The 19066-nt window shown below is 35.0% G+C and overlaps 1 protein-coding gene across 2 annotated transcripts in view; it reads right to left on the bottom strand.

Annotated features, from left to right (window-relative positions):
• The window catches only part of Lrp6 (LDL receptor related protein 6), a 198205-nt gene that overhangs the window by 58459 nt on the left and 120680 nt on the right, over positions 1-19066 (bottom strand). For both annotated transcript variants that reach the window (XM_004626067.2, XM_023709486.1), the window contains exons 4-7: positions 15280-15476; positions 13409-13540; positions 10726-11122; positions 9460-9631 (exon numbers count right to left, since the gene is read on the bottom strand). In XM_004626067.2, the coding sequence (XP_004626124.1) occupies positions 9460-9631; positions 10726-11122; positions 13409-13540; positions 15280-15476 (898 nt within the window). The remainder of the gene's footprint in view (positions 1-9459; positions 9632-10725; positions 11123-13408; positions 13541-15279; positions 15477-19066) is intronic.

Here is a 19066-nt window from a genome sequence, read left to right on the forward strand (position 1 = left end):
GAGAGAGAGAGAGAGAGAGAGAGAGAGAGAGAGAGAAGAAGAAGAAGAAGAAGAAGAAGAAGAAGAAGAAGAAGAAGAAGAAGAAGAAGAAGCAAACAAGCAAAGTAGTGGTCCTTACTATTATCTATCTACCCTTCCAACTATTCTAAAAACAAGAAAACTATGTATGACTCCTTAAAACTATGAGATTACTTAACTATAAGATAATCTTCTGACTTAAAAACAGAATTTTATATGGACTCAGTTTTAGTTTTTTTTGTTTGGGTTTTTGTGCAGTACCAGGGATTGAACTCAGGACCTTGCACTTGTCAGTCAAGTGCTTAGTCTACTGAGCTATCTCCCCAGCCCTGAACTCTGTTAGTAAAAATAAATAAAATAAAATCAGTGTTTGGCAAGTACCAAACACAGGTTTACACATTTACTTAAACTTACCAAACACTTAATAATGGAATAGATGGTATATCAGTCACTACAGAAATCTTTTTTTTTTTTTTTTTTGTATTTTAGGGAAAGGTGTTCAGGGTTCCACTACTAGATCGGACTCCTAGTGATCCACCTATTTACAGCTTCCCAAGAGCTGGGATTACAGGCATGCGCCACACGCCCAGTGTCATATGCTCTCAGCGAGACCCAGGGGTGGGGCCAGCAAGGCAAGCCTGAGGGTTCATCCCCCGGCCTCTGTGCCTGCTTGCAGGCCCTTTAATCCACTGAGCTATTTGACCAGCCTTACAAAATCTAATAGCTACTTTATGAGGAAGTTTCAGTGAAAGTGAATTACAAGTAAAATTTAAGTAATAAAGATTCAACTGGGTATAGTGGTATACACCTGTAATCCCAGCACTTGGAAAGCGGAAGCAGGAAGAGCACTGCAAGTTCAAGGACAGCCTGGTCTACATAGTGAGTTCAAGTATGTAGTGAAACCCTGTCTCTGAATGAATGAATGATGCAGCATATAAAGAATTAAAAGAAAAATGAAAATATTCAAATATCTATCTGTGAAGTAAGTTTTCTTTTAGCATTTTCCCAAGGCAAAGTTGACTGATTGATTGATTGACTGATTGACTGATTGATTTGGTGCAGGGTCTCACTATGCAGCTGGGACTCGTAGTGACCCTCCTGATTTCTGCCTCCCTACTGCTGGGATTATAGGCGTGCACCACCACACCCAGGCCCAGATTCCACTGCTGACCCAGTGCGCCCAGCGGCAGGACCAGTGTGGCATGTGGTGCCAGGGATTGAACCCTGGCCCCTGCACTTACCTAAGCAAGCACTTAGTCTGCTGAGCTATACCGCCAGCCCTGGCAAAATAGATTCTTAACCTAAAATACACAGTATAATAAATATCAAAAATGAAGGGACTGGGGATTTATAGCTCATTGGCACAGTACCTGCCTGGCAAGTGCAAGATCCTGAGTTTGGCTTCTGTCATGGACAGGACAGGATAGGACAGGATAGGACAGGACAGGGCAGGAGGGAGAAATTTTGTAACTAAAACAATATCTAACCAAAATACAAAGACCAGAGATTGTGTGAATTATCTGGAGCCACTGAATTACACAGCAAAAATCAAACAAAAGTTAAAATCAGGGTTCACTATTACAGTACAGGCATGATGATGTAGACCATTATCACTAACAAGTAAATGCTAGTAGAAATTGTTACAAGGCTGACTTTACCTTCTCAAGAAAGTAGACTATTAAACTAGTACTTTTTTCTTTTTGCAATACAAAACCAAAGAGAGGAAAGTAATTTTCACATAACCAAACTGACACTAAAATTACCTACACACACATTAAATGTTTTTTTTTAAATCTGTTAATTTTTTTTAATATTTATTTATTTATTTATTTATTTATTTATTTTGTGTGTGTGTGTGGCCAGCTCAGCCCACCAGGGGGCAGGGCTGGCTGGCATGTGGTGCTGGGGGACTGAACCGCGGTCTATGTGCTTTGCTTAGCTTAGCTTGTTCTAAGTAGGTGCTTTAGACCACTGAGCCATCTCACCAGCCCCCATTAAATGTTTTTATATTAAACATGAGGTAAAAAAGTCTATCTAGACATTCGTAAAAAACATTCAAGTGCAAGTTCAAATGTGGCCACTACAATGCTTTCAAAATAACATACATCAGCTTATCCTGATTTTATAGATAAAACTACTCAAACTACTAGAGGCAAAACATTTTGTTTTGTGAGGCTCTGGAGTGTGTTGTGGCAGTTCAGGATAACAAATATACCTATCCTTAAGTAGGTTTCTCTTACTACATACTTGCAATAATTTTCTTAAAAGCCAGACTAAGTACAGTAAGGAATGAGACAACAGCACATATGGGATGATGTACTACGACTTTACACAGTAAGTTAAATAATGTTGTTCGGACTGTGTATAGGCATTCAAAAAAAGATTAAAAGCCGGGGAGATAGCTCAGTAGAAGCGCAAGGGCCTGAGTTCAATCCCTGGTTCCACAAAAAAAAAAAAAAAAAAAAGATTAAAAATGATAGTAAGGCAGAGTCATGTTCACAAATGGGTCTCAGATCCAGGCACTCTGTGAGGAATCTAAGTTGAGTCAATTGCTCTTCAGCGATCATGTCTAAAAGAGAAACCATGCTCACACATGCAGCATACTGCAGTCGCACAAATGGGCTGACTCGAGAACTGCATTGCACTATTTTAAAGATGACACAAACCACATGTGTAATCAGTTTTAAGGAATAATGAATGTTATAAACTGGCAAAGATTCAAAAGTACCTGCTGATATTTGTCATATAATCAGAAGGGTTTTATCTTAACAGACAATTATAACATCTTAAAAAATAATCTTAGAAACCAACAGGAAAAAGCATCATAAATAGGCCCTTATGTGTTTTAACAGACTTTCACAATACACAGGCTGAAGATGCCAAAATAATTCTTTATAAAGAAATCTGAATACTTGGTAAACACATTTCCTTCTTAGGATACTGATAAAATGGAGGACGTTGTCAGTAGAGGAAAATACAGCCCTACAATTTCAAGCTTAGGATCTGCAACAGAACATTCACCAAATGCCAAGTTTTCAGCACACACCATACCCAATAATACCCTCTTTATTCAAAATTTCTTGGTACTGAAGGTCCATTTCTGTTTCCCAAAAAAGTTATGTCAGGTATACTTGGATTTGGTCAAAACTGTGGATACTGTACCCTCTAAAGTAAGAGCACTTTCTCTGAGAGATTTAAAACATGTCTACATGCTGGTAAAATAGGCAAAAAAATGTTTTTTGTTTTTGTTTTTAATGCAGGGTCTCACTATGCAGCTTGGACTGGAAGAAAGTATTTTTTTAACTTGTAACTACCAGGTGTTGCTGCACTGTCAACACTAAATAGGAGGCTCAAAAATATGGGGCAGTAAACAAGAGAAAAACAAAAAGAAGGAATGAAAAAAACACTAACAGGTATACAACTGTGAGCCCAACTCTGAAGGGGCAGAAGGATGCTGCCAGTTTGAGGCCAGTCTGGATTACAGTGAGTTCAAGGTCAGCATAAACTATATAACAAGACCCTGCTTCAAAAAAGAAAAAAAATGGTGTGGGGGAGGGACCTCAAATAAAAAGCATAGTGAGAAAATACACTGTGAAGAAATTTTAGTTATGATAGGTCACTATTGTAATGCAAGCAGTGTCCAAAACACACCGTTTTATTTAAACTGGAATACAATCATCCACAAGAAAATATGAGCTAAAAGTACATTCTTAAATTTTTATCACAGCAAGAAATGCTTTACAGGGCAGGGGATATGGCTCAATGGCATAGCACCTGCCTGGCAAATGCAAGGCCCTGAGTTTGATTCCTAGTAGGAAAAAAAAAAAAGAAAAAGCTTTGCATTTTAAATTACCAATGACATGGCTTTGCTATTGGTAAACAGTTTTGCAAGTATTGCAGTACCTTGGTACAACAGATATTTTTGACAGTGAAGCCTGAACTTTTAAGAAAAGCAAGAGTGTTAAAATACAATGTAATTCTCTCTATTGCAGGTTCTATGAAATAGAAATGAAGGCTTTTGGATACTTCCTCTACCAGGAGTCCTAGCACACTGTTCTAAAAACTACAGAAACACAGTACAGACAAGTAAACAAGAAGTCTGTACATAAAAGGCAGTGAAATCATTTCAGCATAACAAAGAAAAAGAAACATCTTTTAAACAACACCTGAAGTCACTATCACCTCACAAGTAGAAAAACAGACTTACCCTGTAATACACATTTCTGTATTAAAGCAGCAACCAATGTCACTGTCTTTTTTTTTTTCAGTGACATCATTAGCAAGGTGTCCCATACCTCTTTCCAGAAGTTGATTATAAACCTTAGGTTTATTCATTCTTTTTCCAACTGATGAAATTAAAAATAATCCAAAAAATCCAGAGTTCCCCATTTCTTCTCCCTGGTTTCCCTCATTCTTAGATCCAGCTCCCTATCACAGCATTTGGCTATATCACCACTTTCTTTTTTTTTTTTTCTTTTTTCATAATTTTATTGATAAACAAATAACAATGAGACAGTTTCAAATCAAATCGCTAGGACACTTTCAATAACTAACACACTGCATACATTCTTCTTAATAGTTAATTGCTGTACACGATGCGGACTTGAGATCCTATTTACAAACACCATTAGAACATATCATTCTATTCATTAACAGAATGTAACTATATATCTATTCTAACCACTTTGAATACACAGATACAAAATGGACATTCATCTGTATACCTTTTTTTGGTTAAGTTCCGTTATTTGAATATTATAGGTGTGTTAACTCAGCAAAATATTCTAAAAGAGTCCAGTAGCCCGTAATAGCATTGGGTTTTCTGTTTAACTGGCAATGTCAGAAATTGTTGACCTGAGTCCCCCACAGCTCAACATAACAGCATGGCTTTCCTTCCTGTATTTCATCTTCATACTTTTTTACTGGATGGTTAAGACCAAGGTAAAGCAAGACCTATGCAACAAGAGTTGGAGCTTTTGGGTCTGACAAGGTCAGTGAAATCTCCTCAGGATTTATCTTGAGATCCTGTACCTCAGATTGTAGAACCTTTGTCAGTTATATCACCACTTTCTAAAGAAAGTCACAAGCAATGTAAGGTGTCCCCATCAAGGCAGTGATAACCTAATGAATGAGTACTCTGAGCTCTTCTCATGTGCTACAAACAAAACATTAGAGCTTATTTTGTCTTATACTACCACATTATAATTTTGCAAATAACTATCTGTTCTCAAATGTACAATAAAAACATACAGGGCAGGTTGATCTCCCAAAAACTGTAAGTTCAGAAAAGAACACAACTATTACAACCAAAGCTAAGCCCTTAAAATACCCCTAAACAACAGAATATAAAATATTTTCTCTTTAAATTCTGGTTGAGTTTTTCTACATAACATTTATAAACTTAAAAAATGTTTTTTTAAAGAAGTTAGCCTCTTTAATAAATGCTGCTGGAAAAACTGGCTTTCCACATGCCAAAGACTAATATTAAACCCATGTCTATTGCCATGCAATAAACTACAGTCAAAATAGATCAAAGATTTAAATATTAAAACAGAAACACTGTAGAAAGTAGGCAGAACTCTTGAAAATAGAGGGGTTAGTAGAGCATTTATGAACAAAAACCAAACTGCACAGAATATATTTCAAGAATCAACAACTGGGGTCTCATCTTTTTGAAAAGTTTCTACATGTCAAAAGGAATCACCAACAGAGTAAAAAGAAAATACACAAATCGGGAAAACATTAGCCAACTATCCCTCAGACAGTGGCCTTCTATCTAGAACACATGAAGAATTTTTAAAAATCAGGCCCCTAAATTCAAAGATCCAATCCAAAAATGAGCATCTGAGATGAATACACACTTCTCAGATGAAGAAATACAAATAGCAAATAAATATATGAAAAAATGTTCTATATCATTGGTCATTCGAGAAATACAAATTAAAACAACACTGAGATTCCATCTCAGCCCAGAAGGATGGCTATCATCAAGAAGTCAGATAATAACAAATGCTGGGGGGGCTGTGGGGAAAAGGGAAGCATTCTCCACCTCTGGTGGGAGTGCAGAATGGTGCAACCACTATGGAAATTAGTGTGGAAATTCCTCAAAAAGCTAGGATTGGAGGTCTCATTCAACCCAGCTGTTCTCCTCTTGGTTATTTCTCCAAAAGAACTGAAAACATCATCATATATGTGCACCCATATTATAGCACTACAATTTGTCATGGTTATGCCCATGAACTGAGGAATGGCCTAAAAAAGAGGTGATATTTTTACACAATGGAGTACTATTCAGCTATTAAAAAAAAATAAACTTAAAGCTTTTACAGGTAAATGGATACAACTTGAGACCACACTCGTAAGGGAGATAAATCAGACCCATATGTGTAAACATCATATGGTCTCTCTAGTTTAAGAACCTGAAAAAGTAAATGAAATCTGAAAGGTACAATCTGTTCAAAGGGAAGAAACAACTGGGATAAGGAAAAGGAGAAGAGAGAGAGACACAGAGACAGAGACAGAGACAGAGACAGAGACAGAGAGAGAGAGAGAGAGAGAGAGAGAGAGAGAGAGAAAAGAAAAAAACTATGTATGTATACATACAGGATAGCATGTATAACTGTACTGCCAGTTTTTGCTGGTCTACTGAAAGGAGCAGTTAATGTTTAATTTTTTTCTTTTTAATTTCTTATAATTTTAAACCAATTTTGCATGCTTGTATCTGATAATCTAAATAACTAAGTTGAAAACTTTATGCAACACATCAACCATTGTTAAGTTCCTATTAAGTTTTTAGTGAAATTCTGTATTTTTCTAATATTTTTCTTTTTTTTTACTTTTTATTCTCTTTTAAAAGATAAAAATTTTAAGTTCAATCCCCGGTTGCGCCAAAAAATAAATAAATAAAATAAATAAATTAAAATTAAAAAAACAGGACCAAGGTAGGTGGCACAGCACCTACCTGCTAAGTGAAGGTCCTGATTTCAACTTCTGGTACCAAAAAAACCCCACTTTCTCCAAAACCAAAATTTGTGAATTTCATGCAAAAATTAGAAATTGCAATCTTAGGCATGAATGGGTGAATATTCGCCACACTCCCAGGAAAAAGTATCTTCCATTTTAGATATGACAAAGCTTTCTTAGGAACACAGGAATAGAAAAGAATGTCACCCAGACTAGAGTCAGATCAGTACCAGGAATCCTCCACACATAACAAGAAACTACTAATTAAACTTCTTGGAAAAGGAAGCATTTTAAAAAGTATGTATCTTTCCAAGCCTTCAAGTTCAGTATTACTCAACTACCAGCAAATAAAAAAGATTACATGTGACCAATGGCATTTGCTCCCACATTCATTACTAGTGTCAAAATGAAAAACTAAATTTTTCTCCTCAAATTATGAAAGATTAACTTGGGTGAACAGCTGTGCTCTTTCCTTAGTTTGTGATGTATCAGCTATTTAACACACTATCATAATGGAATAAGTAACAATGCCTGCTCTCTCTGTCAAGATGTCTGTGAAAAGAAAATGACTGATAGTCAAACAGTGAAAGCTCATCAGCATTTCCAGTGCAAACACTGTAAGGTAGGTCTTTCAACATACAGTTTCCAAGTAAATTTACTAACACCAAACAATCTATCAATGCAAGGACAAAGAAGAAATGGTAGTCACATGTCAGAAACCTTAAAAAAAGATGAATCTAAAGGGCTAGTACTACTCAGCCAAACAGGAATGAGACCAAGAAAAAAAAAAATTCTCCACTGTATATACATTTGTGCAGCTCAACACGACAACACAAAGAGACCAAAGGAATACTAATTTTAAGATCTGCACTCAATACAAATAAATTATGTTTAATCTATATCATATATTTTTTATTCCCAAATACTTCATCCACAACCTCATGAATTTTCATTTCTTTATCTGAAACCCTTCTTCAATCATTGGTGATTCTGAATAAACTTTTGTATCCAAAGTAGTAAATATATCTTAAGTGAAGAAAGTAAGACTTACTTCATTGCTAGTAAGGAACAATAATTTTATTTTCAACATATTGAATGTCGAAAAAAATCAACAATCACTCACTCATCTCATAGTAAAGACAAGATCAAATATGGAAACTTTAAGATGTCTTTAAAAAAAAAGACTATGTGATAATAAATCAGACGTTCTTTCATTATATAGATTTCACTGCTACAGATACTCTTCTAGGGCACACTGGCTTTAAACTGTTCAAGAGAAAGCAAAACGCACACAATGATATATGATCTACAGCTGATCAATACACAACTGTGAACTGGCTAGGATTAGGCAGGCAATTTGTACCCAAAAGAAACCATCAGTCTGTCTGAAAAGCAATCCATCACCTCTGTTTCATTAGCACACTTCTCCAGCTGTTAAAGATTTAAACATTAACTTACTTGGATTTTAAAAGGGGGAAAGGGGAGAGTGAAAACACTAACAACAGGGAGAAACTTTATATAGTCAGTTTATACAAAATTTTCTGTTAATGAAAACCAGCTGTAAGAATAAGAGATGCCATTTTCAATGTCTGGGCCTGGTAAACTACTAATGGGTTTCTCCTATTCCAAGTTTCCACTCTGGAAGGAAGCCCCGTTAATTCATTATTCCCTCAGAGTTCCTGGCACTTCTCAGAATTACCTTTCTAAAATAACTACTCTACAGTTCAAATTTTCTATCCATTAGTTGTGTGCAGTGGCTCTTTGAAGAATGTTCCTAAGTTAGTCCTTACATGAGAAGCCAAGCATCCCTTCCCCAAAGAAAAAGACCCTAACTCTCTCTTAAGCCTGTGACCTATAAAACTGGCACAGCTTTAACTCAAAGTTGTGCATTTTAAGCTTCACACTTAATACATGCCATTTACAAAAACAATGTGATAAAATACTGACATTTTTCACCACAATTCTATTTGAATGCCAGAAACTTAATTCTACCACATGGTAAATATTTTCCCAAGTTTTCACCTACAGAGTTCATAAATCAGTTTAAGAGTTGTGCACATGTAACCGTCTTAATATTTAATATACTCCTGCACCTACTCCAACACCAACAGCAACAAAAGTCATATACACATAGGATTTGTTTTCCTAACTTAGGATTGCTAGCTCTTCCAGTATAACTCTTACCTAATTCTGGTTTGCAAAAACTGTTTCTAGGAAAAGTCAGGCAGAATAATGAGTAAAATTACTTAAATAAGCTTTCAAGGTTAGAAATAGTTATTTTTCATATTAACATCACTCAAAATCCTGAAATTAGGTGGAAGAGAATGTATGATCCCTAGAACTGAAAAGTATGAGTAAAATTCCTAGGAAAGACATCTCTGGAACCCCAGGTATTGCAAGAATATCTGTACCAAGTTATTAGCAACTTAAAAATACATAGAACTGGTCTTCAATTAAGTGAAAAGGCAAGACACAAACCTCAATTTTGTCTGTTTTGGCATCACCCCAGTATATTTTGCCTTCATCATAATCCAAGGCTAAACCATTTGGCCAACCAAGAGAAGTATTAACCAATACTACTCGGTCAGAGCCATCTAGAGCTGCTCGCTCAATTTTTGGGATTTCTCCCCAGTCAGTCCAATACATGTACCTACAAAAGAAGACAGAAAATGGGCTAGAAATAAATAATAGAAGTGAGATCCACCCCACATATTACATTGCTATAAACAGTCAATACCACAGAAGGGAGAAGACAGAACTTAAATATCTCGAGTATCTTTAAATCATTTATCATAACGAGACATAAATTTTTATATCAGCGTTTTCTAGAATTGGTCCTGAATATGTCTCCCAATAATGACATTTCAGTTCAAATTTTTTATGGGAGTACGGGTCTTTTTGAGACAGGGTCTCACTATGCAATTCAGGCCGGGCCTGAACTCACTTTGTAGCTCAAACTCCCAGCGATCTCCTGGCTCAGTCTCCTGAGTACTGGGATTACAGGTGTATGCTACCACACTCAGCCCAGTTTAATAATATTTTTAAAAATATATTTTGTGCTTTTCCCATGAACTTTTGCTCTTTTTCTTGATGGATCTTAATCTCTGAAAGAAAAAATTAATTTGATAGGAATATTCATATGACAAACTGAATTCTCCAAATAATTTTTCCAATAGTGATTCCTGTAGCTTTTGATTGGTTAAGTGGGTCTGAGGTACACCACACTGAGTTAAAAGAATTCGTGTCACTATGTTTGTCATCAGAATGAATCTTACAATAACAATAACTTTAAGACATATTTAGAATCTTATGCTTATAGCCAAGGTCCTGTAGTCAAATAATAAAGATACAAAGTAAAGGTACAGGACATGACAAGGTTTTGGAGGACAAGTTATTCACATATTTTGGGAAATATGAAGGAAGATATAGTTATATAGAAAGTACTGAAGCAGGATGAAATAAAATCTTGTTGGGAAGAAAGGTGCTAAAAATTGCTTTCCATGTTTTTCATGGTCATTATGTAATCTAAGCAAAATCTGCAGGAAATTTCCAAAGTCAGCATGTATTAAGTTCATTAAGAGAGAAAATATTTTTTAAAAAAATATTTTATTCTAATTACTACTTTCTAAAAACATTGGTTTATTAAAAGCCAATATAAATTGCATGTACTTCATGTGGAGTTAATGTTTTCAGATACTTATTAAAGAAACACCAGACAAATTTACTACTAGCAGAGCTTCTTACCCAACCATGGGATCTAACACAATAGCCCGGGGTTCCTCTAAGTCTTCTGAAATCAAGATCTTTCTCATGGTCCCATTGAGCCTTGTCACTTCTATCCGATCAGTGCCAGTGTCTGTCCAATAAAGATTCCGTGCAACCCAGTCAACAGCTATACCATCAGGATGGGCAATTTGAGCAGTGACCACAAACTGACTGCCCGATCCATCTATGAAGGAGCGGCGTATAGCCCTCACTTCATCATCAGTCCAGTAAATATAGCCTTCCACAGGATCGTAATCTATGGCGATAGCATGACGAATGTCTTCTAACTGCAGAACTATGTCTGTAAAATCTGGTGTATCCAAAGAAATGCGCCTCAAGTCTGTCCTGCGGGCTAAAAGCAGTAATTCAGTTGCACCTAGAACAAATTATGTAAAAAAGAAATCAACTGAAAGCCACAGACAAAATAAATACAGAACTTCTTCAGGAATACACACACAAGCCCAACTCTTATAGAGTAGATGTGCAAAGTAATGCAGTGAAATTGGAAAGGTCCACTACGAAGTCAAACTCTATGATGACTAAACTCTGTGACTTCTTTTATCAGAATCTTTGTGGCTGATGGAAAAATAAAACTAGATTAAGGTAATGACTGCACAACTCTGTTAAAATCAATACACAGTACTTAATACAGTTCTTAAATACCAGAATTTTATGCTACATAAATTCTTGGTAAAGTTATCTCATCAAAAATTACAGGGCAATATCTGACACAACTGAGGACAAAGGAAGCTAGAAAGAAGAAAATACTCATAGCAGCAGTGGAGAGAGAAAAAGAAAGACATGAGTAAGAGTTGTAGACCCAACAGAACTTGATTCAAGCATCTATACAAATTTAGGCAAAATATCAAATCTTTCTAAGCCTAATTTCTTCACCTTAATGTCTGCTCTAACGTTACTGTGAGAATTAAGAGATAAATATATCAAGATTCAGTGAAGAGGCTGGGGAGATGACTCAGTGGAATAAGCGCTCCCCTGGCAAGCGCAAGGGCCTGAGTTCAATCGCCAGTTCCGCCAAAAAATAAAAGATTCAGTGAAGACAAAATTGAGCATTGGAGTTTTAAGCTCAATCTTTCTTTTCATTTTTAATGCACAAATATATCACCACCACAGAAATCACCTAAGCCCCTAATAAAACTGGTAAGCAACCTCACAACTGAAAGAGGAAGAAAAAAAGGACCATTCAAAACAAGTTTTTTTCTTTTAGGATATAAACTTTAAGCATCAAGCTGGAGTTACAGAAGAAAAAATTAAGAAAAGTAATGACACCTCTCAACCTCTGCTATTGATTACAGGGCTAATTACAGATTTTATTCTAACCTGAATAAAATGCAGCCCAAACTGCCAGAAGAGGCAGCATGTAGAGGTATATGATTTGCTTTCTCTACTAAAAGGAACCAGTAGAAACTGCAAAAAAATGTCATGGAGCTGTTATTTTGAGTAATGACCAAAACAGTTAAGGCTTATGTATACTTGAAACTCAAAACTACTTAAACATGTACATTTGTACCATTATGAGAAACAGGCCACTACTGCTAAAACAAAGCCTTAGTTTTAAAATCAGGCTATATTTTTAAACAAATAAAAAACTATAACAAAAACCTTTTGTTTTATTGAAATACAAATTTTTCCCCCAGTACCAGGGATCAAACTCAGGACCTTGTGCTTGCCAGGGAGGCACTTAAGCTGCTGAGCTATCTCCCCAGACCAAAAAAACCTTTTGTTTTAAATTCAAACCAAATTATTGTTGCCATAGAAACCATATGACAAGAGCCAGACAACTTCACCTTTGACTATAAGGATAATTTATCAATGCTAACTCATAACAAATATCCAGGACCCGGACTCAATTCCATCTCTCTGACTCCCTGACCTCCTTGCCAGGAACACTCTTAACATATTCTGAAATGAAAGCTTCTGCTTTTCAGAGTTAGATAAAGAAACCACTGCTAAACATAACCATTTTCCTACTAGGTCTTGCTGGTTGCTAGAGAACCAGATGGTAATCAACAGGGGCAAGAATGAAGAGTAACATTCCCATTAAGAAGAAAAAGAAAAGAACTGGTGTTTTTCTAAACCATAAGTCCCTTGACATGTATTAAATTAGTATATTTCTTCAACATGCCCTCTGCAAAATGTGGTGGTCAAATATAAAAAGAAGTTGCTTTTAGCAGTATGGTATAGCTTTTCTTTCTTATGACAGCACTTAAAGCAATTAAAAGTATTATTAAAAAGCAATTAAAAATAGCATTTAGTCACTTGCTAGAAAATATATATGTATCTATCCCATTATAAACTTTGTAGGTGAAAATTTAATGAACACTTTTACCTCCAGAGAGATCTTTTATTTAAAAGAACTACCTTCTAATAAAAATATTTTTATGAGATACTTATTATCAATCAATTCTGGTATCAATGATTATGAAAAACTTGATAGAGAATAAAAATAGTATTTTTTTTCAAAAACAGCACAAGACTTAAAATAACATTCAAAAGATGTCATAAAACACAGAACATTACTCCTACATAACCATCTGAGTGACTCGTTTCCCAAAGCACTGTAACCTACAAAGCTTTTTAAAATAAGTCAGAAAATCTCAAATGCTCTCATAAATTTTCTTCTTCTTGGATAACATCATCTTACCATTTTTGCAGGTTTTTCCATTCTCCAGAAGTTTAACCCCAGTTGGGCAAGCACACTGATAAAATGGCTTGACTGGAGACATCAAACACAAATGAGAACAACCACCATTATCAAGTCCACATGGATTTGTAGCTGTCAAATATAAATCACAGTGATTAATACCAATGATTATGGATGACCTCCCTCATTATAGGTATACAAAGGTTAACAACCATAACATGAGTAACTGTGATAAACCAAAATTATTACCAAATGTTATTCAGGTAGGTACTTGACTACCAAACTGTCTGTAAGGAAATTAATAATTAGCAAGAATCAACTTGGCATTTTGTATCCAAAGAGGAACAAATAAAAAGCAAAGGAGAAAATCCTTGCCCTAAAAGAGCTTATAATCTAGTCAGCAAGCCAAAGTTAGCAAACAATAAAACTAAGAAACAAAACAACAAAACTTAAATAGTATCTTGCACATTATACTTAAGACTCTTAAGTATAGTCAGACAGAAATCATACTTTTAAAGAATTGAAGAAAGACTTCTGTAGAACGTGACTTGAAGGACAGGGAAATAAACACTTCATATGTATTAAAGCCATATGAAGAAAAGCTTGGAGGCCATACACCTGAGTAAGATAAAATGAATGGCAAAGATGTGGGATCAAGGTTTGTCTAACAGGAACTGAACTGAATGAGCACAAATGGGAACACTATAAGGGACAGTACTGAAAGCCAAGAAAAGTAATTAGAATGTTGAAAAGTTGTGCCTTGGAACAATCAATTTGAAGGAGATAAGCAGAATGAAATAAGGAAAAACTGAAAAGTAGAGAAAACTAATTACCAGATGTATAGAAACTGTAGGATGGATGAATTCAAATACTACTCATAGAAAGAACCAACAGAAGATGGAGACCAACAGATGATATAAAAGACAGCAACATCAAAGATAACTTCAAATTCTCAGTTATAAGAAAAGGATCAATAATGCCATTAGAACACACCAAGAAACTTTTCTCCTGTGGGCTATAAGAACAAAAAAATTCATGCATGATTACACATTTTCTTTGTTACAAAAGAATAACACATTTTAAATTATTTTTATGAGCTCATGATCATCACAGTCAATATAACGCATTCAGTATTTGATTATCTCCTAAATGGAAAAAAAGCTAATACAAAACAACACATGACCCAAAAAAAGTTTTGGCTACAGATCACAATCTGAAATATACTCAAACACACGCCAGATACTTATTTATTTACACCCAACTGCCAAATACTTAACATTCTCATATTCCTTCTAAACCTAATTCCATTCCTAATTCCATTCCAAGAGGTCATTGTGAGCTGACACAGCCCAAGTCATTGTAAAAGGTTTTGAGTAAAATAGAAGCAAAACTTAAAGAGAAAAGAGGAAAGCATGCAAGGAAATGTTTAAGTATGCACTTTACTCAGCAAGCTGAGTTTCTTAAACTCATTGTCCAGAGTAATTTCCATTTAGGAAAATAATTTCCTAAAGACACAAACTTCAAAACACACAGATGCATTTGTGTGTAAGCTTATCAAATGAGTTGTCTCAAATTTTTAAATTTATTTTCTCTTGTTAAATTATTTCTCTTGTTCTCCTTTTTCTACCTCCATTACCCTCTTTATTGCCAAACAACAGGAAAAGTAATGGATAGTAAAAAATGTAAGGCTACATACAAATGGTTTATTTTAGGCTATTGCTTAAGCTGAATTATATTTCCACGTTTTCTCTTTTTTATTCCCTTCTACTACTTTTGAATATGTTCTTCCCCCTCCTGACCCTCACTAAAGCCAGATATCAGACTGATGCAAAGCTGTTCCAACTTGCAATTTAAAAATCAAGATCACTTACCATTTGGCTGCCTCTGCTGGCTGAAGGCATGTATATCCATGGGAGAGAAAATATTAGAATGGATTTCACGCAGACCTTCGCCAGTATACTTGCTGCAAGCCAAAATGGAGTGTGTGTTCCAGTCAGTCCAGTACAATGTGTCCTCAAACAACGTCAAGGCAAAAGGATGTGGAAGGGAACCTTTAACCACTGCCTGCCTATTAACACAAAGAGAAAATTTTATTTTTAATTTTTTTCTATTATCGTAATACCATTGCTCCCATTAAAATAATCTTTATTCACATTAACACATACAAATTCTATAGAACACCTATCTTTGGGTCAGTATCTATGAAAAATAATTCACATGATAAATTCGATTATGTTTTCAAGATGTCAAAAACATAAAAAATTAAAAAAAAAAAAAGACCGTCAGAATGGTCCCTCACATGGAAGCAGGCTCCAAGTCCACTGCAAACCACCGGAGAGAAAAAGCCCAACTGTTACCACTGCTGTCAATTCCTACTCCTTTGTTATCACTTCTGAACTTGCATCTTCCACCCTTTCACATAATACATATTTTCCCCAGAAGAAAGGTGAGCAGGAAGAAAAATTTCAAGGGTTACACTTGGTACTGGTAGCAGATTTACATCAGTAATAGGTTTACTCTTTCTTGATGTGGAAGAACAAAGAACCTAAACCTGTTTCTTCAATCATTTCTTAGGGTTTTAATTTATGAGTGAAAATATACAGATGGACTAAAAAGGCATTGAGGTAAAGCTCTCCCTGCAAACTTCCAGCAAAATGATCATCCAAACCAACTTTTTCCTATTTAACCTTCCTAATTCAGGCAGCCAGAAGGAAAATCCTGTTGCTGTTAGGATACGTTCACAAAGCAGACCCAGAAACTTCATTAACAGCACATACTCTCTAAAAGGAAAAGTAGAGGGACTTAGTGTTCAAGATATACAATTTTGTAGTGTCTTAGAATTACAAATTAGTAATCATTCTACAAAAATAAATTGTTTTGAGTCAAAATAAAGTCCATGAAAATATCTTAATATTTTCATACATTCTAAGCTTTTCAATTGTCTACCTAAAAGAAAATATAAACTACTGAAGAGAAATAAAAGTCTGGGAAACTACTTGATGGTCACCAATATATAACAGACTATAGTTCATTAAATTGATGGGCAGTACATAATATCAGGTATACAACATCAGCATGCTTAGTTTATCCTTTAGAACCTTATTCCCACTCTACCAGCCTATATCACAATTTTCACCTTAATCTCCCCTTCGTCAGCAGATTATTTTCTTCTTATTCATAGCAACAAAGCAAACAAAACTGTCACAATACCTATTTCTGCAGTGCTTCCTTCCACTTTTTAACATGTTCCTGCCAGACCCAACCACATACAAGCATGACTATGCCATTGGGCAGCTTGTACCACTGAGGATACAAACAGAACTAATCACTTTTACTGATATTTTTACTAATAAAATTAATATAGAACTATCTAATGGGACAGCTGTGTATGTACCACCAGTGGTTCACACTGCTCAGCAGCAAGATATACAAATTATGGCCCCACTATGAATATATTAAATGGGCAATTTTTATTAAATTAATTAAAATAGCTCATTTATAGGAAAGATATCGTAGCTTTTGAGTCCAATTTTAAACAAGCCAATGTGTCTCAAACTAAAGTCTTTAAAATTCTTCTTGGTAAAACACAAAGAATGAGTTCTGAGAAGATGCCAAGACACACAAAAATACAAATAAAAAATCAAGGATAGTAAAAACTAAGTTACTTGCACTTCAACCATCCTAAAAGTAGCAAATTATATGACCTGTTTTTTAAAAAACTTTGGGAAGGGAAAAAGAGCTTCTAAAAGTCCTTTGTATCTCTTTAAATAAAAAATAAATTCTCTCCAATGAATTAAATACAGGAAAATAAAGAGATAGGAAAAGCAAAATCTAATAGCTATGATTATTTTTAATATACTGACTGAAAACTGATTAGAAACCAGACTGAACTGAGTTTAAATCCCCTGACATTACTTACATCATTTCTGCAAGATTTGTTTTCCTCGTCTATAAATGAAACATTAATAATCTATCTCAATGAGTCATTGTGAAGATGAAATGATAACATATGGAAAGCAATTCCACACTATACTTGGCATTTAATAATGTAGTGCTTCTTAAATGATTCCTTAAATTTAGGATGTTTGTTGTTCAGTATTTCCAAGCTAATTTACTATTTCTCATATAAAACATACATTTATAACATGAACATTTCATGTTAGTTTTTAAACAAATTGTTTTTAAATCAACAATTTATTAGACCCACTAAATAGTACGCCAACACTCAATTTAAATGTCATTTATTTTTCATAGTTTTCCTTAATTTGCTCTCTAAGTGAAGTCATTTTCCTTTTTTTAATTTTTCACAATAGCTAGTGGACTATTATATAAATATTTACTTATTCAACAGCTCTATAACTGATAACTTTTTCGACAGTAGGGACTATGGCTTCCTTATCTTCCAAGCATCTCATACAATTAGGTGCAAAAATTAGGTATACTAAAAAAAAAATTAGGTATACTTACTTTTTTTAAAGACACTTTATTTATTTATTTATTTTATTTATTTATTTTGGGGGGGTGGAACTGGGGATTGAACTCAGGCCTTGTGCCTGCCAGGCAAGCGCTTATTCCACTGAGACATCTCCCTGGCCCCAGGTATATATATTATAGTAAGTATACCTAAGTAAATGCTTGATCAGATTACATGTTTCATGAAATAGAATAACAACATGCTGTATATCATTATCTTCAAAGTAGTCAAAGTACATTGACAAAAATGATTTTCTTACAAAGAACAGATATTAGCACAAAACTTTTTTTTTTAACGGACTAAAAGAAACCAGTGGTATAAATGAAAAAAAAAAGTTAAATGTTTTAAGTAGAAAACATATAAATAATAGAGCTGAACAAAAGCGGAACAAACAATGGGTCATTTACGGCTTTACCCTGTTCATTATGACCTGTTTCAAAAATGTAGCTAACTGTACAGCCTTCACCTTCCTTATCTCTGGATGAGATAACCTGACAGGCTACCTTCTGATCTCACTCTCCCCATACACCAAAAAAGTTACTTCCAGAAGGTGATTACAGCTGCTGAAAACAAAACTCAGGTAAGATCAAAGCCCCTAAATTTATCTGGAACCACAAAAGACCTAGAATAGCAAAGGCAATTCTGGGCAATAAAGACAAGGCAAGAGGCATTACAATTCCTGACTTTAAATTATACTACAAGGCTACTGTGATAAAATCAGCATTGCACTGGTAACAAAATAGACGTGAGGATCAATGGAATAGATTAGAAGACGCTGAAGCCCCTATGAACACACTCAGCCACCTTATCTTTGACAAAGAGGCCAAACATACTCACTGGAAGAAAGAAAGCCTGTTTAACAAATGGTGCTGGAAAAACTGGCTCTCTACATGCCAAAAACTCAAACTTGACCCAGGTCTATCAGCATGCACTAAACTAAAGTCAAAATGGATTAAAGATCTAAACATTAAAGCAGAGACTAAATCTCCTGGAAGAGAAAGTAGGACAAACTCTTGAAGACATAGGGGTAGGCAAAGACTTCATGAACAGAAATCAAATTGCACGGGAAGCAGTTGAAAGAATTAACAACTGGGACCTGCTCTTACTGAGAAGTTTTTTCACATCAAAAGAAATTACCAACAAAGTGAAAAGGCAACCCACAAATTTGGAAAAAATCATGACAA

Source organism: Octodon degus, unplaced genomic scaffold (assembly GCF_000260255.1).
Source record: "Octodon degus isolate 3935 unplaced genomic scaffold, OctDeg1.0 scaffold00012, whole genome shotgun sequence".
Lineage (NCBI taxonomy): Eukaryota > Metazoa > Chordata > Mammalia > Rodentia > Octodontidae > Octodon > Octodon degus.